General features: G+C 40.2%; 2 protein-coding genes across 2 annotated transcripts in view; one reads left to right on the forward strand and one right to left on the reverse strand.

Moving 5' to 3' along the window:
- The window catches only part of TAFA4 (TAFA chemokine like family member 4), a gene marked incomplete at its 3' end in the record, with an annotated part of 125,281 nt that overhangs the window by 34,860 nt on the left and 66,500 nt on the right, over positions 1–23,921 (forward strand). The gene's annotated exons all lie outside the window — the stretch shown is intronic.
- Positions 8,337–8,620, reverse strand: LOC309966923 (small VCP/p97-interacting protein). Its single transcript, XM_082847365.1, has one exon. It carries the CDS (start codon positions 8,607–8,609, stop codon positions 8,376–8,378), a length of 234 nt encoding a protein of 77 aa, XP_082703491.1. The 5' UTR covers positions 8,610–8,620; the 3' UTR covers positions 8,337–8,375.

Below are 23,921 nucleotides of genomic sequence, written 5' to 3' on the forward strand. Positions count from 1 at the left end.
CTAGAACAGAGCCTGGCTGTTGAGCCAACCCTCAACAAATATTTGTGCAATGAAGGAGTGTCACTTGGGTCCCTCAATTTTGGACTCTCCATCTACCTAGAATGTCGTCTCGCAAACACCTGGTGTTGAGTAAAGTGTCTTGAACAAGGCTGTGAAGACATAAAGCTGGATTCCTGTCACTGAAAACAGTAGCTGTGGTAAAATATTTGTTGTGGCTCAGAGTACGGCACTTGACCCCTTGGTAGGCACGGAGACCCCATGAGTCATTACTTTACAATGAACTGTAGCTGACAGATCTCCTGGTGGTATTTTAAGTATCCAAAAGAAAAACATTAATAGTGGTGGACACAAATGATGCTTCTTGATTTTGGCCCCAACTCTACAGGATATAAAAGTCTACTCTTTTCAAGCAGTGTTTCCAGAGTGATGTCCCGGGGTCACTTGTGTCTGAATCTCCTCAGGAGGTACTTGTTTAAAAATATTTTGAGTCTTTGACTCCACCTCAGACACACTGAATCAGAATCACTGGAGGGATGTCCCAGGACTTTATATTTCTAACAAGCTCCATATGTGATTCTGATATTTACTAAGGTGGAAAATCATTGTTCCGAGTTCAAATATTGGGAGGAAGGGGAAGGGTGAAATTCACCGTATCATTGTAGAGCAAGGATGCTGTCATCATGGCAGACTTCATGTCAGTGTTTCCCAGGCTTCCATGTCATACAAATCACAGGTGGGGATCTTGTTATAATGTAATAGATTCTGATGCAGGTCTGGAGTGGGGCTTCAGATTCTGCATTTCAAATAAGCTGCCAGATGACGGTACCTGCATCTGTTTTTGAACCTCATTTAGCATAACAGGGGATTCGAGCAGGAGCTGTCAAATTTTTTCCCTAAAGGGTGAGAGAGTAAAAGTATTAGGCTTTGCAGGTCATAAAGCTTCTGTCTCAACTACTCAACTCTGCCATTGTAGCGCCAAGGCAGCCATAGATTATACATAAATTATAAATGGGCTATGTCCCAATAAAACTTTATTTACAAAAACAGGTGGCCAGTCACATTTGGCCCTGAGGGCCATGATTTGCCAAATCATACCAATTATTATTACTGTTCTTCAGAATTACTGAGCACCTTTCATGTGACAGGTCATTTGGAAGGTGGTTTCATTCATTTGTATCCTGGTAGTATATGCAAAACTACTGTTTCTTTTTAATTTTTAAAATTTTATTTATGTGGGCCCATTTTTGGGTCCTGTATTTTGTTTCATTGATCTATGTGTTTATTACTAAAGTAGTCTATTTTTGTGATATAATTTAGGGATGAGTGCATGCACTTTAAATGAATTCACAATGCCTTATTATTATTATTTTTTGTGGTACGCGGGCCTCTCCCTGTTGTGGCCTCTCCCGTTGTGGAGCACAGGCTCCGGACGCGCAGGCCCAGCGGCCATGGCTCACGGGCCCAGCCGCTCCGCGGCATGTGGGATCCTCCTGGACCGGGGCACGAACCCGTGTCCCCTGCAGTGGGAGGCGGACTCTCAACCACTGCGCCACCAGGGAAGCCCCCACAATACCTTATTTTTAAGATCAATAGTTTATGGTCTTTCCAGGTTTTTCATGTTTTTAAAAACTAAACTGATGAATCCAAAAGCTGAGAAAATGAAAATAGCTAAAATTCACTGGGAGTGTATTAATTGCCTGGAACTACTCTAAGTAATTTTTTTCCCCTCAAAATGACTTCTGAAACGTTAATTAAGGAACATTCTCAAGGATGCACAGCTACCAGGTGGCAGAGCTGAGATTTGAGCCTGACCTCTGGACTACAATCTGAGTGTTTTTTCTATTATACACTGTGGGTTCCACATTAGCAATAAATCTTGCTTTGGAAATAACTTTTCTTTTGAAGGACTGGAGGAATGTACACTTCATGAGGGCAAGAATTTATATCTTTGGTTCTCTCAGTATCCTCACTGCCTAGAAGAGGGCTTGGAACACAGTAGTTGCTCAATAAACAGTTATTGAATGAACGGCTATTTCATGATTTCCCACTTCTAATAATAGTGTTTTATGGGAAGGGATTTTTGAGGTAAAGCAATGCAACCCATAATAGAGTTAGTGAACCTCATTGCAAGTCCTAGGAAGCAGATTTTTCTACGCTCAGGCTCCTTCATGCTCGGCGGTGCACTTAAGTTTGATAAATGTAATTTGCAAGGACCTAAGTCATTACCGTGTAGCTTCAAACAGATACTACCCCCTCTTAATTTTAAGCCTTCACTCCCTTCTCAGCATTGGGGATAAAATTGTTTTCTGGCAAACCTCCTGGTGAATGGAGGAATGAATCAAGGAGTATTCCTGGGGCAAGAGATCCCAGACAAAACTCCTATCATCTTCTCATGGGGAGTTCCTCCAAAACAAAATCAATAGTCAATTGTTACGTCACCAATCAGAAGAAATAAGGGGCCGGACAAGGGTAATACACCCTTTTCTTCTTTGTTCTCTGGAGTTTCTCATTTTAGGACACTTAATAAGATTTTAAAAATGAAATGCACAGACCTTGCTGGAATGGGTTTCTTGGTAACCATATTGTGTATTGCTAGAAAACACACTATAATTTGTACAAGGTTCTTCTGACACAAAGGGAAGGGCAATTTGGCAGGTGTGTTTAAAGCATCACATATAATTTTTGAAGAAGGGTATGTGAAGAAGACAGAATGGCTGCTTAAGGTGGAATTTACTGAAGTAGAGATGCTGCTGGAAGGCTGGGAGTTGGGCTTTCGATCCTGAGGAGGCAAGAGGGAAGGCACAGCTGCTAAAGCTACAAGGACACTAACTTGTATCAATTTCTTTAGCATTTCTAAGCCTTCTTGCCTCAGGTGACCTAGTGATCTCACCTGCAAGCCAACTTTGTGCCCATGCAAGACTGCCACGGACGTCTGGGCTTTGTAGTGAAATTTCTTACGAGAGTGTTCTCTCTCTCTCTCTCTCTTTTTTTTTTTTTGGCTGTGTTGGGTCTTTGTTGCTGCACGCGGGCTTTCTCTAGTTGCAGCGAGCAGGGGCTACTCTTTGTTGTGGTGCGTGGGCTTCTCATTGGGTGGCTTCTCTTGTTGCGGAGCACAGGTCTTAGAGCGCGTGGGCTTCAATAGTTGTGGCTCCCGGTCTCTAGAGCACAGGCTTCAGTAGTTGTGGCACGCAGGCTCAGTAGTTGTGGCACGTGGGCTCAGTAGTTGTGGCTCACGGGCTCTAGAGCGCAGGCTTCAGTAGTTGTGGTGCGCACGGGCTTAGTTGGTCCATGGCATGTGGGATTTTCCTGGACCAGGGCTCGAACCCGTATCCCCTGCACTGGCAGGCGGATTTTTTTTTTTTTTCGATACGCGGGCCTCTCACTGCTGTGGCCTCTCCCGTTGCGGAGCACAGGCTCCGGACGCGCAGGCTCAGCGGCCATGGCTCACGGGCCCAGCCGCTCCACTTCACGTGGGATCTTCCGGGACCGGGGCACGAACCCACGTCCCCTGCATCGGCAGGCGGACTCTCAACCACTGCGCCACCAGGGAAGTCCAAGAGTGTTCTCTTTGTACTGTACTTGAGCAGCTAACTTGACTAGACTACCTTCGATAGAAAAATTGAGACATTACAATCTGGGGGTTTATTTATTCATGATATTTATTATTATCAGACCTTGCAGAAGCCAGTTAGCAAGGAAGAAATATTAACGTTTGTTTCTATCATGTACGTTGACCTCATTCATTCATTCTTTGATTCATTCATTCCACAAATATTTGCATGCTGACTGTGTATCAGGTAGTGTTCTCATTCCGGGGAAACAAAGTCTTTGCCTTCAAGGAGTTTTTGATGCTAGTGAGTGGAGATAGGTAATCAACAAACAGAAAAAAGTGAACATCAGATGGTTACGAGTTCTAAGGAGAAAAATTACACAGGTTCAAGGGATTGGGGGGAGCAGGTTGGATGTGAGAGGTGGTAGCCATTTCACATAGGGCCATCAGGGAAGGTTTTGCTGGGGTACCATTTAGATGAAGTCCTGAGGATGAGTGGGAGTGAGTGTTCCAGGTGGGGTGCATGACACATTGAAGGCTGTGAGGGAGGAGGGAAAGGAACAAGAGAGTTCAATGGAGTGAATACTGCCCTTCCTGCCCCTGCATGGGAACATAGATAGTATTGGGCCTCATAGGCCATTGTGAAGATGTTGGCTTCTACCCTGAATGAGATATAAGACTTTGGAGGGTTTTGAGCAGGGGGGACCGTATCTGACTTACACTTTGAAAGCATCACTTTGGTGGTGTGTTGAGAAGTATAAGGGTGGGAGCTGGAGCAGGGAGACTAGTTAGGAGGCTGTTGAAATAATTCCTAGCAAGAAACATGGGTGGCTTGGATGAGGGTAGTACCACTAGAGATGGCAAGGACTGAGTAGACTCGGAAAATGTGAAATGGAGCCAACACGACTGCTGACAGATGGAATATAGATGGTGAGAGAAAGAGAGGGATCAAGGATGAGGCAAATATTTTGGGCTGGAGCAACCAGAAGGGAGGTGATGCTATTTCTGAGATGAGGGAGGGTACGGGAGGAACAGGGGTGGGGGGTGGCCATGGACATCAGGAGTCTGATCTGGGGCATGTTGAGCTGAAATGCTGATGAGCTACTCAAATGAAGAGGTCAGGAAGGCACGTGGTTGTGTGGTGGTGGAGGTCATAAGGAGGATTCGGAAGATGGTGGTAGTGAGAGCTGTTAAGATTGAGTGCCTGTTACTTGAGTGTATGAACACAATAAAGAACATTCTGTTTCATGTGTCTGCATTCAGAACCAAGTGATACGTTGAAACAAAAGCTGTACAGTTAGAGAATTGAAATGTCAACTTTATTGCTGATAACCACAGGATTAGAGAACGTGTCTATGGCAAAGTGGACTTGCCCATACTTTACTCTTGAGTCAGGTAGGCTTTCCTACCAGGCATGGTCGAGGTGGACAGTTTCAGGGGTGGGTCTCTTACCGCATGGAGGTACCGAGCAGATCAGAATGTTAGTGTCTGCTCAGGTAAGCAGGTCTTGAATGAACTCTTATCACACACAGACCTTGAAAGTCGCTTCCTTCTCCTTAAACTTGCCAAGCAGTCAATGCAGAAGTCATTCTTCTCCCTCTAGAGAGAGGCTCCTGAGGTTTGGGGAGAGAAGCCAGGGTGAGCATTAACTCTAGCTAATGGAGCCTCAGGCATTGGGAATACTTATCTCCCCGGTACCCATCTGATTGAACGTTAGATTCTTTACACTAATTGTTTCAAGTAATCTCCACATTTTTATCACCATTTTACAGATGAGGCAACTCACACTTAAAGATGCTACTTTACCTAAGATCGTATAGTTTGCAATGGGAAGATCTCTGTGTGATTTGACACTTGTCTTTAGTTCCTCTGCTATTTTTTTTTTGATTTCTACTAGAAATTAAACATCTCAGCATTAATTATATTAAAACATCTGCTGTTCTTAGACCTAGAAACACATATGAGATATTAAAACTATCAAGTATGTTCCTGAATAAGTTGAAACACTTCAAAACTAGCAGGCGAAAATATGAAAGACAGAATTTTTATGTTTGGTTCAAACTGAAATGGCTTTTCTCCCCCCACTGATTAACTTTTTTTTTTTTAAACATCTTTATTGGGGTATAATTGCTTTACAATGGTGTGTTACTTTCTGCTTTATAACAAAGTGAATCAGTTATACATATACATATGTTCCCATATCTTTTCCCTCTTGCATCTCCCTCCCTCCCACCCTTCCTATCCCACCCCTCCAGGCAGTCACAAAGCACCGAGCTGATCTCCCTGTGCTATGCGGCTGCTTCCCACTAGCTATCTACCTTACATTTGGTAGTGTATATATGTCCATGCCTAGTGAAGGGGTGATCATTTTATTATTATTATTTTTTCTTATATAGGAAAATGTATATTTGTACCCTGTAAGGCAGTACAGCATTTATAACAAAACTATTAATTACATTCCAAATAAAATCAGTGGAACAAAAGTATCACATACAGATGTTTTAAAAAACATGCAGCACGTTAGCAGAGGGGCTGTGTGGTAATATACAACTTTTTGTTACCACAGTAATAGTTTAATGATTAGAATGAAGAAGTAGTGATTTAAGAATTTTATATCTCAATATGATAGTTACATATAAGCATTTTACTGTTTGGTTTTATTGTAGTAATTTGGTTGGGGACTTTGGGTGACATATGAATCATTATAATGCTTTCCTATTTAAATTATGAATTATGGGAAATTGGCTCTAGGCTAAGGTTTCATCAGGAACTGATTCATAACTTTGAGGAAGATTCCTGGAATATGTGTATGTGTGTATACATTCTTTTTTAAGTAGTCACTTACTGGTTTCCTATCATGCATCCAGTCTCCCCTTTTCCTTCCCCTTCCTAACACTATTCCTAACATTGAGTATCACCCCTTAGCCCATGCAACCCATGTGGTTTTGAGGAAACACGATCACACCCATGGAGGCAGGCCATGGTTGGCGGGAATGGCATATCCCACTGTTCCTAGAAAGCAATTCATCAGCACAGCATTCTTGGTTCAACAGTAAATGAGCATGGTATTTGGATATAAACTACTATTAGAAATAGAGCATTATCCCCTAGATGTAAACCTTTTGTTTACACCAACCCAAGCTGTAATTCTCTAAGCTGTAATACAGATAAAATTGTTCTTTCCGTACTAAAACAGAAGCAAGAATGTGCACAGTTCTAGGATAGTATGCTCTGGTTCTATATCCATTCATCTATTAATGTTCCTTTTTTATTTCTGCCTTGGAAAAATTAATCATGTTCAAAAAGTCAAAAATTATATTTCTAAAATATAATTCAATGACTTCACTATCCTTTATGAGCAAACATACCACTAATTCTCTAAAACTTAAAATTGAACCTGTCTATAACTACATATCTTGCCTGGATAGTCACAGATATTTCATTCTGTAATAGAAGGTAGTGATTTTTCCAATGAGGAGTCAAGAGATCTATATTCTAGTTCAAACTCTTTAAAATTAACATATATAACATACTGCAACATAACACAAGATTTGTGGGAAGGATGAGCGAGATAGTGGTTCAGTTTCCTTTTTGTAAATCAAATGAGCTGGTCTGTTTAATTGACAGTCCCTATTGTACTTGATATTTGAAAATTCTAATTTAGGGCTCAGACTGTGGCCTTGTCATCCAAAAGAGCAACCAAATTAAAAGACACAACATTCTTCTATTTTAGTTCATTATATATTAAAAAACTCAAAAAACCAAATATGCTATAATACATGTTACAAATGAACAAAAATCTACAAAGTTTATGGCAATGTATCATATAGAATTACTTCGCAATATTTTTATGTTTAAAGTGGACCTTTTTAAATACAGTACTTATATATTTCTCTTTCATATATTCATACTTGCCTTGGCAATTTGACATCTATATAAATCTTATGATCATTCTTTAATAAATACAAAAGAATAAAAACACCTATGAAATTTGGACAAACACATTACCACTATACTTTGTTATATTTAACCCATCCAGATTCTTAGTTTAACTCATTCAATTACTGCAAAGATCTTTATAGAGCTGAATCTGATACTGTATAATAGTACATCACTGCCCTCTGATGGTACCACTAATATATAATTTTAAACTCAGCAAGCAAAAAAAAACCCAAAAAGTATTATAATGTAAAACACAGTATGTTAATTTTATAAGCGACAGAAGTAGAAAATAAATTAGGGGAAATTCAATGTTTTTTACAAATATTAATTTCTTAGCAAGTTATAAAAATTTACAGTGTTCCTTCATGTAAGCCCTTCAAATGATATTTCAAGATTTTCCCTGATGATCATTTTAAAGGCACTAAGTCCATAAGTTTAAGCAAAAGTCTTCACATATAATGAAATAAAGAGATATAAGGTTAATCGGCAAACTATAAATAGCTAGATCATTTTGTAAAGGAGGGAAAATACAAGTGCAAACTTTAATATCTGAGATGTATGCAGAATTTTTCCATGCAATATATAAATATATATTCACTATTTAGGCCCATGTTTTAACTACTAAAAAACGGCAAATCACCCACTGTCTGCAGAAGAGCAAATGTAGGGAAAATAAGTATTTAATGAAAGGTCTGGCCATTTTCTAAGTCTAACAATCAAAAGCATTTTCAGTATTCAATTTTAAAAAAGCACTGCATTTAAGAGCACTAAAATGACGAAGTCTGAATCTTCATTTATTCAAAGAGAAGAAATTAAATTGAGGATGTCCGATTGATTGCAGGTACTAGTTATTGGCAGTAGACTCTTCCACTCGTGTTATGCTTTATGAAACTGTCCACCTAAGGCCACCTTCTGGTGGGGGTCCAGATGCAGCCATTTCTTTTTCTATTTTTTCCTTTTTCTTTCTCTTTTCTTCCACAGACTGAACATTCAGAATGCCCCGAGATGCAGCCTCCTTCTGTCTTCTTTCTGCAGCCTCTGCAAGCTTTGCTCTTTTTTCTTCCAGGTCCGGCGAAGGAGGCGCGGCCTCAGCGGGACAGGGAAAACACAGCCCCATGGGGATCGTGGCTGGGGGGGTTCCCCTTCTGGGTCAGCCCCAGACCAGGCCGTGCGAACTGCGGGATCAGACCCGAATCCCAGTTCTATTATTATTTTTCAAACTATAGACATGAAAGCGTTGGTTTTTGTTATTGCTGATGGAGTGTTTAGGGTAGACATCAGTTAAGGGAAACTTCTATTCAAAGTCACAAAAGAATTTAGAAAAGTTGTTTCTCCAACCACATTAAATATTTAGATGCAATTTAAATAAAAAGGACTGTGGACTATTCATTCTTATTGGACTTATTTTTAGCAAAACTTTTTACTCTCACTTTTTTTCTTATTAGTTATTCATTTTATACATATTAGTGTATATGTGTCAATCCCAATCTCCCAGTTCATCTGACCACCACCACCGCCCCTGCCACGTTCCCACCGTGGTGTCCATATGTTTGTTCTCTACATCTGTGTCTCTCTTTCTGCCCTGAAAACTGGTTCATCTGTACCATTTTTCTAGATTCCACATATATGCATTAATATACGATATTTCTTTTTCTCTTTCTGATTTACTTCACTCTGTAGGACAATCTCCAGGCCCATCCACGTCTATAGATGATCCAATTTCATTCCTTTTTATGGCTGAGTAATATTCTATTGTATATATGTACCACGTCTTCTTTATCCATTCGTCTGTCAGTGGGCATTTAGGTTGCTTCCATGACCCGGCTATTGTAAATAGTGCTGCAGTGAACATTGTGGGTGCATGTGTCTTTTTGCATTATGGTTTTCTCTGGGTACATGCCCAGTAGTGGGATTGCTGGGTCATATGATAATTCTATTTTTAGCTTTTTAAGGAACCTCCACAATGTTTTCCGTAGTGGCTGTAGCAATGTACATCCCCACCAACAGTGCAAGAGGGTTCCCTTTTCTCCACACCCTGTCCAGCATTTGTTGTTTGTAGATTTTCTGATGATGCCCATTCTAACTGGTGTGAGGTGATACCTCATTGTAGTTTTAATTTGCATTTCCCTAATGATTAGTTATGTTGAGCATCCTTTCATGTGTTTGTTGGCAATCTGTATATCTTCTTTGGAGAAATGTCTATTTAGGTCTTCTGCCCATTTTTGGATTGGGTTGTTTGTTTTCTTGATATTGAGCTGCATAAGCTGCTTGTATATTTTGGAGATTAATCCTTTGTCAGTTGCTTCATTTGCAAATATTTTCTCCCATTCTGAGGGTTGTATTTTCGTCTTGTTTATGGTTTCCTTTGCTGTGCAAAAGCTTTTAAGTTTCATTCCCATGTGCTTATTTTTGTTTTTATTTCCATTTCTGTAGGAAGTGGGTCAAAAAGGATCTTGCTGTGATTTATGTCATAGAGTGTTCTATGTTTTCCTCTAAGAGTTTTATAGCATCTGGCCTTACATTTAGGTCTTTAATGCATTTTGAGTTAATTTTTTTGTGTGGCATTAGGGAGTGTTCTAATTTCATTCTTTTATATGTAGCTGTCCGGTTTTCCCAGCACCACTTATTGAAGAGACTGTCCTTTCTCCATTGTGTATCCTTGCCTCCTTTGTCATAGATTAGTTGACCATAGGTGCGTGGGTTTATCTCTGGGCTTTCTATCCTGTTCCTTTGATCCATATTTCTGTTTTTGCACCAGTACCATATTGTCTTGATTACTGTAGCTTTGTAGTCTACTCTGAAGTCAGGGAGTCTGATTCCTCCAGCTCTGTTTTTTTTCCCTCAAGACTGCTTTGGATATTAGGGGTCTTTGTGTCTCCATACAAATTTTAAGATTTTTGTTCTAGTTCTGTAAAAAAATGCCGTTGGTAATTTGATAGGTGTTGCATTGAATCTGTAGATTGCTTTGGGTAGTATAGTCATTTTCACAATATTGATTCTTCCAATCCAAGAACATAGTATATCTCTGCATCTGTTTGTGTCATCTTTGATTTCGTTCATCAGTGTCTTATAGTTTTCTGAGTACAGGTCTTTGACCTTCTTAGGTAGGTTTATTCCTAGGTATTTTATTATTTTTGTTGCAATGGTGAAGGGATTGTTTCCTTAATTTCTCTTTCTGATCTTTTGTTGTTAGTGTATAGGAATGCAGGAGATTTCTGTGCATGAATTTTGTATCCTGCAACTTTACCAAATTCATTGATTAGCTCTAGTAATTTTCTGGTGGCATTTTTAGGATTCTCTCTGTATAGTATCATGTCATCTGCAAGCAGAGACAGTTTTACATCTTGGTTTCGCATTTGTATTCCTTTTATTTCTTTTTCTTCTCTGATTGCTGTGGTTAGGACTTCCAAAACTGTGTTGAATAATAGTGGTGAGAGTGGACATCCTTGTCTTGTTCCTGATCTTAGAGGAAATGCTTTCAGTTTTTCACCATTGAGAATGTTTGCTGTGGGTTTGTCGTATATGACCTTTATTGTGTTGAGGTAGGTTCCCTCTATGCCCACTTTCTGGAGAGTTTTTATCATAAATTGGTGTTGAATTTTGTCAAAAGCTTTTTCTGCATCTATTGTGATGATCATATGGTTTTTCTTTTTTAATTTGTTAATATGGTGGATCACATTGATTCATTTGTGTATATTGAAGAATCATTGCATCCCTGGGATAAATCCCACTTGATCATGGTGTATGATCCTTTTAATGTGTTGTTGGATTCTGTTTGCTAGTATTTTTTTGAGGATTTTTGCATCTATATTCATCAGTGATATTGGTCTGTAATTTTGTTTTTTTGTAGTATCTTTGTTTGGTTTTGGTATCAGGGTGATGATGGCCTCTTAGAATGAGTTTGGGAGTGTTTCTTCCTCTGAAGTTTTTTGTAAGAGTTTGGGAAGGATGGGTGTTAGCTCTTCTCTAAATGTTTGATAGAATTCACCTGTGAAGCCATCTGTCCTAGACTTTGGTTTGTTGGAAGATGTTTAATCACAGTTTCAATTTCAATGCTTGTGATTGGTCTGCTCATATTTTCTGTTTCTTCCTGGGTCAGTCATGGAAGGTTATACCTTTCCAAGAATTTGTCCATTTCTTCCAGGTTGTCTATTTTATTGCCATAGAGTTGCTTATAGTAGTCTCTTATGATGCTTTGTATTTCTGTGGTGTCCATTGTAACTTCTCCTTTCTCATTTCTAATTGTATTGATTTGAGTCCTCTCCCTCTTTTTCTTGAAGTATCTAACTAAAGGTTTATCAATTTTGTTTATCTTCTCAAAGAACCAACTTTTAGTTTTATTGATCTTTGTTATTGTTTTGTTTGTTTCTATTTCATTTATTATGCTCCTTTATGGTGTCTTTCCTTCAGCTAACTTTGGGTTTTGTTTGTTCTTCTTTCTCTGGTTCCTTTAGGTGTAAGGTTAGATTGTTTATTTGAGATTTTTCTTGTTTCTTGAGGTAGGATTGTATTGCTATAAACTTCCCTCTTAGAACTGCTTTTGCTGCATCCCATAGGTTTTGGATCATCATGTTCTCATTTTCATTTGTCTGTAGGTAGTTTTTGATTTTCTCTTTGATTTCTTCAGTGATCTCGGTTATTTAGTAACATATTGTTTAGCCACCATGTGTTTGTGTTTTTTACGTTTTTTTCCTTTTAATTGACTTCTAATCTCATAGTGTTGTGGTCAGAAAAGATGCTTGATATGATTTCAGTTTTCTTAAATTTACTGATGCTTGATTTGTGACCCAAGATGTGATCTATCCTGGAGAATGACCATGTGCACTTGAGAAGAAAGTGTAATCTGCTGTTTTTGGATGCAGTGTCCTATAAATATCAATTAAATCTACCTGGTCTGTTGTGTCATTTAAAGCTTGTGTTTCCTTATTAATTTTCTGTCTGGATGATCTGTCCATTGGTGTAAGTGTGGTGTTAAAATCCCCCACTATTTTTGTGTTACTCTCGATTTCCTCTTTTATAGCTGTTAGCAGTTGTTTTGTGTATTGTGGTGCTCCTATGTTGGGTGCATATATATTTATAATTGTTATATCTTCTTCTTGGGTTGATCTCTTGATCATTAGTGTCCTTCCTTGTGTCTTGTAACATTCTGTATTTTAAAGTCTATTTTAACTGATGTGAGTATTGCTACTCCAGCTTTCTTTTGATTTCCAATTTTCATGGAATATCTTTTTCTATTCCCTCACTTTCAGTCTGTATGTGTCTGAAGTGGGTCTCTTGTAGACAGCATATAGATGAGTCTTCTTTTTGTATCCATTCAGCAATCCTGTGTCTTTTGGTTGGAGCATGTAATCCATTCACATTTAAGGTAATTATCGATATGTACCTATTACCATTTTTTTAATTGTTATGGGGTTTTTTTGTAGGTCCTTTTCTTCTCTTGTGTTTCCCACTTAGAGAAGTTCCTTTAGCATTTGTTGTAGAGCTGGTTTGGTGGTGCTGAATTCTCTTAGCTTTTGCTTGTCTGTAAAGGTTTTGATTTCTCCGTTGAATCTGAATGAGATCCTTACTGGGTAGAGTAATCTTGGTTGTAGCTTCTACCATTCCATTACTTTAAATATGTCCTGCCACACCCTTCTGGCTTGCAGAGTTTCTGCTGAGAAATCAGCTGTTAACCTTGTGAGAATTCCCTAGTATGTTATTTGTTGTTTTTCCCTTGCTGTTTTCAATAATTTTTCTTTGCCTTTAATTTTTGTCAGTTCGATTACTATGTGTTTCAGTGTGTTTCTCCTTGGGTTTATCCTGTATGGGACTCTCTGCATTTCCTGGACTTGGGTGGCTATCTCCTTTCCCATGTTAGGGAAGTTTTCAAGTATAATCTCTTCAAATATTTTCTTGGGTCCATTCCTCTCTCTCTTCTCCTTCTGGGACTTCTATAATGCAAATGTTGTTGTGTTTAATGTTATCCCGGAGGTCTCTTAGGCTGTCTTCATTTGTTTTCATTCTTTTCCCTTTATTCTATTCCACAATGGTGAATTCCACCATTCTGTCTTCCAGGTCACTTATCCTTTCTTCTGCCTCAGTTACTATGCTATTGATTCCTTGTAGTGTAGTTTTCATTTCAGTTATTTTATTGTTCATCTCTGTTTGTTTGTTCTTTACTTCTGCTAGGTGTTTGTTCTTTAATTCTTCTAGGTCTTTGTTAAACATTTCTTACATCTTCTCGATCTTTGCCAACTTTTCTTTTTCCAAGGCCATGGATCATTTTCACTGTCATTATTCTGAGTTCTTTTTCTGGAAGGTTGCCCATCTCCACTTCATTTAGTTGTTTTTCTGGGGTTTTATCTTGTTCCTTCATCTGGTACATAGTCCTCTTCCTTTTCATTTTGTCTGTCTTTCTGTGAATGTGCTTTTTGTTCTACAGGCTGCAGGATTGTAGTTCTTCTGGCTTCTGCTGTCTGCCCTCTGGTGGATGAGGCTATCTAAGAGGCTTGTGCAAGCTTCCGGATGGGAGGGACTGGTGGTGGGTGGAGTTGGATGTTGCTCTGGTGTGCAGAGCTCAGTAAAACTTTAATCTGCTTGTCTGCTGCTGGGTGGGGCTGGGTTCCCCTCCCTGTTGGTTGTTTGGCCTGAGGCGACCCAGAACTGGAGCCTACCCGGCTCTTTGGTGGGGCTAATGGCAGACTGTAGGAGGGCTCACGCCAAGTAGTACTTCCCAGAACTTCTGCTGCCTGTGTCCTTGTCCCTGCGGTGAGCCACAACCACCCCCTGCGTCTGCAGGGGACCTTTGAACACTATCAGGTAGGTCTGGTTCAGTCTCCTATGAGGTCACTGCTCCTTCCCCTGGGTCCCGATGCACACACTACTTTGTGTGTGCCCTCCAAGAGTGGAGTCTCTGTTTTCCCCAGTCCTAAGTTCTGCAGTCCAATCCCGCTAGCCTTCAAAGTCTGATTTTCTAAGAATTCCTCCTCCCATTGCCAGACCCCCAGGTTGGGAAGCCAGATGTGGGGCTCAGAACCTTCACTCCAGTGGGTGCACTTCTGTGGTATAAGTGTTCTCCAGTCTGTGAGTCACCCACATAGCATTTATGGGACTTGACTTTATTGTGATTGCGCCCCTCCTACCATCTCATTGTGGCTTCTCCTTTGTCTTTGGATGTGGGGTATCTTTTTTGGTCAGTTCTAGTGTCTTCCTGTCAATGACTGTTCAGCTGCTAATTTTGATTCCAGTGCTCTTGCAAGAGGGAGTGAGCGCATGTCCTTCTACTCCACCATGTTGAACCAATCTTTACTCTCATTTTTATTCCCAAGTACCTGAATGCTTCAGATATTCAAAATAATCATTACATTGGCACTGTTATTGGGGCTTCTTAGACAAGACATGGTACTATAAATCTGGGTGCCACATTTCATATGAAGTTGGATTTCAGTCGTGGAAAATTCTAGACTCTGTCTCTGCGTACATCTGCTGAATCTGTGATTATTCTATGGTCTTTTGAGAAGAGCTGACTTCCTGTAAAATAGAAATCTTCTGAAATAATACAAGACCTGTTATTTATTCCCACACCTGTTTGCTCTAATATTACTGAGTAAGAAAGAGGTTGGAGTAGAAAAGTATTGAGTCTTCAGAAGGAAGGTGGGTTTTCCTTATTCTTGAGTCTCTGCAGACTATACTGTATCTCCTCTTCTCCTTCATTTCCAGGTGATGCTCTTCTATAGGGATTCTACCCTCAAGGGGCTACACAAGGCTCACTTATTTTACTTTACATTTTATTTATTTTATTTTATTTCATTTTATTTTAATCATACCACCCTCTGAATTAGCCTTCTTATCCCTTTTTATGGGTGAGAAAACTTGAGATTGTGGTTATACAGGTAGTGGCAGAGCTGACTCCCCAAACCTCGGCCTTCTGATTCCAGGTCCAGTGGTCTGTTCCTGTCTCACCTCCTCTCTTCAGCCCAAATAAAACTCTTCCCTGAGCTATGCCATGATTTCAAGCCAACAGCCATGACTCACCTGCAAAACCCTCTTTGTTCTGCCGAGCTCCCTGCCTGTTCCAAAGGAAGGTCCTGCTGGTTTGATTTATTCTCTTATTAAAAGCCCCTTCGTGATGCTGACCTGTAGCCTGGGACACTGACTGCATCCCTCCCTGTCAAATAGTCATGTTTGCACGAGTTGATTTCTGCTTATCCCTCTCCCATCCCTTATGTTATAAACAATTTATGAGCAGGGATGAACACCTTTCTGTGTCCCCAGTAGAATCCAATATAAAGTCTTGCACCAGAGAGTGGAAATGGTCATTGAATTGACCTGAGACTCCCCGTAGAAGGCCTTACAGATACTGAAAGTCATTCCCTTCAACGGTTGCATTTTATGAGTTAGGAGGACCAAGTTCATCAAAGGATAAAGACGTTGCTAAGTGAGCCTCTCCTTTTTGCTTCCCCCCTATGCTGAAGTATGTGCAGTAAGATAATGGATGAGTAAAAGTAAAATTCAGGGACAGATGGGGGGACATGTCATTGAAAGTACTAGCCCCCCGAGAGCCATGAAAGAAAGCATTAAACTTCGCATCCAAGTGTAAATGAGAGTTGGTCTAGAGAGTATGGGACAGCAAGGCTGGAGGGTAAAGGATAAGGGAACCTGGATATAAACATCTGATACACAGAAGGCACCCCAAAATGTCTGGTGTCTAAGAGGACTGGTTCTTGTTTCTGCCGCTTGCTGGCCATATGAGTTTGAACTCTGAACTTAAAATCTCAGCCTTCTCATCTGTTACACTGAAGATGATACTTTCAGACTCATTGGATTGTTATGCCACGTAAAGCATGGCTGGAAGGAAATAGGGCCAGGTTGGTAGGTAGAATAATAGTTCCCCAAAGAGATCCACTTCCTGATCCCTGGAACCGGTGTGAATGTTCTTTTACATGGGAAAAGGGACTTTGCAGATGAGATTAAATTAAGGATTTGGGGGTGGGGAGATTGTCTTGGGTGATTTGGCTGGCCCAGTGTAGTCACAAGAGTCCTTGTGAGTGAAAGAGGGAAGTGGGAGTGTCAGAGTCAGGAGCTGGGAGGACAGAAGCAGAGGCTGGAGTGAAGTGACTGCTGGCTGTGAAGATGGAGCGGGCAGTGAGCCAAGCAACGTGGGCCGCTCACAGAGTTTCTAAGCTTTAGGTTCTCATTGGTACTCACGTACTGTCACTGTACTGCACCTATTTTGGTTCTTTTTCTGAGCCATGGACCCCTTTGGCAGTGCGTTATGTAGTCTATGGACTGTTCTTATAACTCTCTTTTTAATTCATAAACTCAGTACTATGACCCAGAAATTCCATTATATTGAATTACACTTAGCAAATACTAAAAACCCCCCAAATGTTGCGTTAAAGTAATGTTTGAACCTTAGTAACACATTAAAAAAGATCTTGTGGCAGGCCTTAAATCTACTGTACTTTAGAAGTTGTAATGAGCATAAATGGTATTTCAACGCATCTCCAAAAACTGAAATGTGAGATGGAAATATTCATGATATCTTTTGGTGATAAAACCGCATGTACTGCTGATACTATTGCATTTCATTGCCTCATCGTTGGAGGAACTGATAGATTTCAATTTGAGCTTATGGAATGAAAATGTAATTTTTCCCCATCCTGGTTCAGTTGCCGTGTCTTCCAACTGCATTTCTGACTGTGGACCCCCTTGGGGCATGAATCCCTGGGAAGGGCATTTTGGAAAGACCACAAGGCAGTATAGTGAAACTTCGAGATCATAATACTTATATCAAGAGTCAGTGTGTGTATTCTGTAAATCCTTGAGGATCGAAGGGACTGTAGGTCTATTAGGACAAGGATATGACTGCTTTGTTTCATTTGGAAGAGGGCAAGGGCTTTCTTGTACCAATTGAATTTTATTTGGGTTTCATGGTTTGAAACGTTATTTATAAAGCTAACTTACCAGGAGAGAAGACCTATCCAATAAACAATAAGATAAGGTAGTGAGAGTGAAATTAATTCCATGTTAGCAAAGCATTAAACACAATGAAAGGAATGAATAGTGTTATAAGAATTTCAGTGCAGTTGCCTCTTAGAGGCAATTTTGGTTAAATAACAGTGGCCAGGAAAATTTTCTTGACCAAGAATGAGTAAGAAGGTCCATTAAATTGTGCTGACCATTGTCACTGCGCAGTATCCACAGGTGAGCTTCAACCAGAGTTCCTAAGAGGAGCTTATTAGCTAGCATATCAGATAGCTTATTTGGTGAGAGTTTTAGGCTTAGATATGGCACATGGCGTTGCACATAGTAGGCATGCTCGTGGTTGTCAAATTCGTTTGACTCAAGAACATTTTACACCATATTCACTACCTGGATGACATTTTTTGAAAAGTCAATATTTGTTTTCACTGCATAATTTAGAAAGCTATGGTAGCCCCAAGTAAACACGTAGCTTTTCAAAGCTGTCCACACCTGCCATGTAACAGGAGCGAGCATGATACATTTTTATTTTGTTAACATGAGGCTCAATAGGTTTGCAGAATTAATACCAGTAGAGCTTTTCTGCAGGCGGTTTCCATTGCAGATTTACTGGAGGAAGGACTCGCAAGTGTCTTTGTAAGTGATGGATTTGACAGCCGTGTCTTGAAATAGAAAACAGAGAGCTCTTAGTTACTTACCATGGTTTAAATAGTCAATATTTTCTCATTCGTCTTTTGGATAAAAAGTTACATAGGGACAAAACACCCCAATGAAGCATAGCTACTGGGAATGTGCCCTCATGGATTCACTGTTTGTGGCAAGGTTTAAAACCGAGTGGCAGTGGGGTTTATTGTGAGGAGTGTTGCCTGAAGAGCTCACATAATTCACAATGCACAATGCATCTGAGACTGATTTTCTTCTGGGGAGAAAAAAAAAAATCAAATGGGGTTGTCTTCATGGTCCGTAAATCTACAGCCATCATATCTTATTGTTGCTTTGATACTGTGTTTATTTCCTCAGTATTATCTCTAATAGCTCAGAATTTGTACTTAAATTAACAGCATGGTATATGTTGGCAGTGGTTCAAAAGCTATTGATTTTTGGCCGCGTTCTTCGGCATCAGTGAATGTATGGATGACATTCTTTTTTTTTTTTTTTTAAATTTTATTTATTTATTTTTGGCTGCGTTGGGTCTTCATTGCTGCGCGCGGGCTTTCTCTAGTTGTGACGAGCGGGGGCTGCTCTTCGTTGCGGTGCAAGGGCTTCTCATCGCGGTGGCTTCTCTAGTTGCAGAGCACTGGCTCTAGGCGTGCGGGCTTCAGGAGTTGTGGCTCGCGGGCTCTAGAGCGCAGGCTCAGTAGCTGTGGCGCACGGGCTTAGTTGCTCCGCGGCATGTGGGATCTTCCTGGACCAGGGCTCAAACCCGCGTCCCCTGCATTGGCAGGCGGATTCTTAGCCACTGCGCCACCAGGGAAGCCCTGGATGACATTCTTATAGATGAAAACAATGTAACTTGTAAGTATTAACTGTTAAAACAACAGCCATGAAAGTTGGTAAAATAATTTGCAGAATTGGTGTCCACAGTGCTAACAAAGGCTGTGTATCTGCATACCAGCTAAATTGGCACCTTCATATGGTGTAGCACAAACTGTTTATAGTTTCCATGGCTCAACAACTTTGAAATGAAATTCATCACCTTTTGTTTAATTGTGAAGGGTTAACTTTGTACATATAGTGAAACTTTAATAATATTTCATATCATATCTTACTATATCAAATTTGTATATTTCAGAACTGCCCAAAAGAAGCAACCAAATTATGTTGGCCACAAGTTATATTTCTAGATAAATAACTCTAAACTCCATACTGTCATAATGAACTTTAAATCCATGTCCAGATTATTTTGTTGTACTAGAATTTCATTGCATTGGTAAACTGAGTTCACAAACTGGCAATCCAAAAGAGACACTGTTGGCTGTGATTCATACTGATCCACTGTGCTTTCAGTGTTTTGATTGTACTTTAAAATGTTCAAATCCACTGCGATCATCATATTAGAACAGAATACGGGCATACCTCAGGGATAATGTAGGTTTGGTTCCAGACCACGGCAATAAAGAAAATATTGCAATAAAGCGAGTCACACTAATTTTTTGCTTTCCCAGCACATATAAAAGTTATGTTTACACTGTACTGTAGTCTGTTAAGTGGCAGAACAGACAGTTATCCAGCAACCCACGTGCAGCATCGTGGTGGACCATGGTCTTGGTCAGCAGAGCAATTGTGAATAAATCAACTTGCCCAGGACCGAATGATGGACCAGGGATTTTGGGTTCTCATTATTTCCCCAATCAAATCAGTTCCTCCTTTTCCCATTTGGAGGACTGAGTGTGAGAAGGCAGTAGTTTCAAACCAATTCTGCAGCAACACAGGGAGAGGAGTATTGCCCTTTGTAAACTATTCGTCTCTGTATTTCTCATTACCTAGCATAGCACATAATAGGCATTACCAAATAGATGGATGGATCTCATGTGTATTTATTTATTGAAGCCTGATAACTACAAAATATTATGGCTGTAGCTGCCATAGATATAAAGTGAGCTACCTTCATAATTCATCAGTGAAGGGAATTTTCAACAAAGATCTCTTTGGGCGGCATTTCAGGTACTCAGTTAGGCAGACAGGAACAAGGGGAAAAAAAATCACAGTGCCTAGAGAAGGGTGGAAAGTTACACTTAAGCTGGAGCAAACCATCCGATTAGAGTCCTCCTTTGCAATGTACAGCTCTTCATCGTACTAGTAAGCTTCGATTTTGACAGCAAGTTTCCAAAGAAGAAAGCAGTTGAAGTTCTGTTTCAAGTTCTATGTTGCGAAAATGTGGTAATTTAATTGAAAGAAAGGCTAACTTGGTCCCCACGGAGCCTTTCAAAAATGGGGCTGCTCTATGCACTACTGCTGTGTGGGAAAGCTAGGTGGTGTCTCAGATGTTCTCCTACGCTTAGAAATCATACTGTATGGGGGAAGGCTTCGCATTCTTCTGTAGGTGTCAGACGGTTTTCTCTGTGCTCTGTGTAGTTCAGCACTGTTGTGTTCTGGTTGCTCTTCAATGCAGAACTCTTCTAGGGCTTACATATTTATGACAACTTCAAGCCATGTGTTCCTCAGCTACTATCAGAATGAAGAAGAACTTTCAACTTCAACAGAGCCATACTCATCGTGCCAAAACACATTGCACAGTATCCATCTTCCCGTGTACTAGATTTTGTTGTTCTGAACTCACACTGAGTTATGACTTGCTGCTTTGTTTGGGGGAATTATCCTTCCTGCCACCAAAAAAAAAAAAAAAAAAAAAAAAAATCAACATGTTGCCTTTTATTTCTGGGCCAACGTACTGGGCTCTGAATAGGACACAGATTCATTTTGACCTTCTGATTTAGCATGTAAATTAGGATACTTGGAGCAGAAGGCTCCGTCTTTTCTTCCAGTTCCTGTGTGATGCCAGCAGATTGGTGTGAATCAAAATGGAATGCGTAGAAGCAGATACCATTTATAAAATGTCAGTTAGAGGAGGCTAAACTGCATATAAAAGTTAGCTAACTGGTGATATCAATTAGAATAGCTTTCCGTGTTGCTTAATACCACTATTATCATTTTGCAATAGAGTAAAAATATAATGTAATCCCTACCCTGTTAGTTCGAAAAATCTTGTTAACCTGCGTGTGTGTCAGTATTCCTTAACTGTATTTACCTGCAGAAAACCCGGAAGCTCCCGGTGGCTGGTTTGCATCTTATACACACCATTGATTTCTGGGCTCCAGGAAAAAAAATACTACATGGATTTTATGTAAAGAATCTGAATGATTAAGGGAACACTTCAAATTCCAGGGTTTTTCCCCCACCTATGAACAGGCTTTCTTAATTATCTAGATTAGAGGTTGGCAAAGTATGGCCCTTGCGCTAACTCTGGCCCACTACCTCTTTCTGTATGGTCTGTGAGCTAAGAATATTCTTTACATTTTTAAATGGTCATATTTCAAATGATTATTTAGGCATTGATATAATAGCCTTGATTCTCCTTCTTGGCTCTCAAAGCCTAACATATTTACTGTTTGGTCTCTTAAGAAAGAGTTTGCCAACCTCTGATCTAGACTGTGGTGATAAAACTCTGCCTAATTGCATTGCCATGATGGATACGTAGCAGGTAAAAAATGCCTTTCTGGGCCACGTTCATGCTGCCGTCAACAGGTAACTGTAGTAAGCAAAGCACCACTGCAGTTGGTGTTGTGAGTGGAGAAACTTTATAAACTAAGAAGGTTCTTAATTCCAGCTTTTCACATAAGCCACTGAACAGCCATCAGTGGAAAAGAGATGAGAGTGGTCCTCAACCTAAACCTGCATATTCCCCCCAAAGGCTGCCACAAAACCCACAGGGATTAGGGCTCATTCACAGCCACAAGGGATGGTCAGTTAGGCAAAGACAGAATGAAACAGGGATACATCAGCAAAATGGTGATTTTTGCTAATATTTTGGCCAGTGAGGATATGGGTGTGAATTTCACTTAGAAATCTACATGCCAGCGACAATAACTGAAAACAGTATTTATTAAATCTCCTAACTCCGTAAAAGTAAAACTCATGACCTTGGAAGGTAGGGGAGTAACCTTTCCTGGATTGTAAATCCAGAGCAGATCGGGCTGTGAGACTCTGGGGTCTTGAGGTCATGCAAGTTAATGGGGGGCTCTTTCGTACCAGGCAGCAGTGGCCATTTGACTCTTGCAAGCCCTATTAGCTCTGCACCTGTCGAAGGGGTGGCACCTGCTCTCTTCCCCTCAATACTTGCCACACGCCCATGGCTTTGGTGACAAAGCTGACGTCCCATCATTTTGATCTCATGAGCTTGTCCTGTCCTTAGCCTTATTTTCAATTCCACATCTCGTTAATAATGATCGCAACTCATTTCTTCACGTGCTTCAGTTCTCATTAAATTTGTGCAAGATGCGCCTGGCAGAACTTGCTTTTCTTTCTCCCTTTAAGCTGTGACGAATCTTTCAAACATGCCTTAATGAAATTCTTCAGAATCAGCCTTTGCGTCCTGGTGCCAGGCCCTGGAGAACTCAAAGCACCTGTGGAGCAAACCTGTTACAGAGATGAATGTGAACTGGGAGGCCGAGAACTCACACTTCCTGAGCGTGGCGGGTTGCTTAGACGCTCCCCGACTCACTTTTTTTCATATAAGCCAAACTGGATTTTCACAAAATCCATGCCATGCTTCCATTTGTTTAAAAGTTTGATTCTGTAAGTGACACTAAGATAGAGTGTGTCTAAGAAAATGGGCTTTATACCACAAACTTAAGTGCCTAAAATGACACAAGTGTATCATTTTATAGTTCTAGAGGTGAGAAGTCCTAAAATCAAGGTGTCCGCAGGGCTGGTTCCTTCTGGATGCTCTGGGGGGAGAATTTATTTCTTTGCCCTTTCCAGCTACTAGAGGCTATCCTCATTCCTTGGTGTGTGTCCTCCCATCATTTTGTCTTTTCTCTCTCTGCTTCCCTTGTCACATTGCCCTGTCTCTGACTCTGAGGCTCCTGCCTCCCTCTTACAAGGACCCTTGTGATTACCAGAAGAATCCAGAACAATCTCCCCATTTCAAGATCATTAACTTAGTCACACTTGCAAAGTCCCTTTGCCAGGTTCTGAGAATTAGGACGTGGACGTCTTGGGGGGTTGGGCGGGGCAGGGAGAGGGATGGCTTTGTTCTGTCCACCACATACTCCTAACATGTCTCTGTTCAAAAACCCTTCGATCGTTCCCTGTAGCCCAGAGAGTAAACTACTTTCAAGATGCATCTTTCTTTTAAAAATAAAACAAAGACTGCAAGAAAACTGGTTATCAGGAAACTCAGTGACATGTTTAAACTTAATTGTAATAACCATGTGGAACTTTAAATTTGCATATTTTATTATTTTCCTTGGTCCTATTTTATTTTGTGTAACTTAATTTTACTAGTTCTGCTTTTCTGGAAAGAGGTTGATGATTTTATTCTTGTAAATGAATACGTTTACAGTTTTCTATCTTCCTATCTAAGGAAAAACCCAGTTCTTCCCTATTACGTCTTTCTTTCCTGTGTGTCTCCTTTACCTTCAAGAGAATGTTTCACTTCTGACACTTCTGGTCACCAAATGTGTGGAGGTTTTTTCCCCACATCGAGCAATTCTCTCTGACACCAGCTGGGTGTCCTACAATTTAATGCAATTCTTTGCTTTAAGTTTTATTTTTATTGGAGTATAGTTGATTTACAATGTTGTGTTAGTTTCAGGTGTACACCCGGGTACACATGAGTGATTTTCGCTGGGTCTGCTGGATGTCCTACAATTTAATGCAATTCTTTTTTTTTAAATTTTATTTTGTATTGGAGTATAGTTGACTTACAATGTTGTGTTAGTTTCAGGTGTACACCTAGGTCCAC

The sequence above is a fragment of the Leucopleurus acutus genome (assembly GCF_964270905.1).
Source record: "Leucopleurus acutus genome assembly, chromosome: 10".
Taxonomy (NCBI): Eukaryota; Metazoa; Chordata; class Mammalia; order Artiodactyla; family Delphinidae; genus Leucopleurus; species Leucopleurus acutus.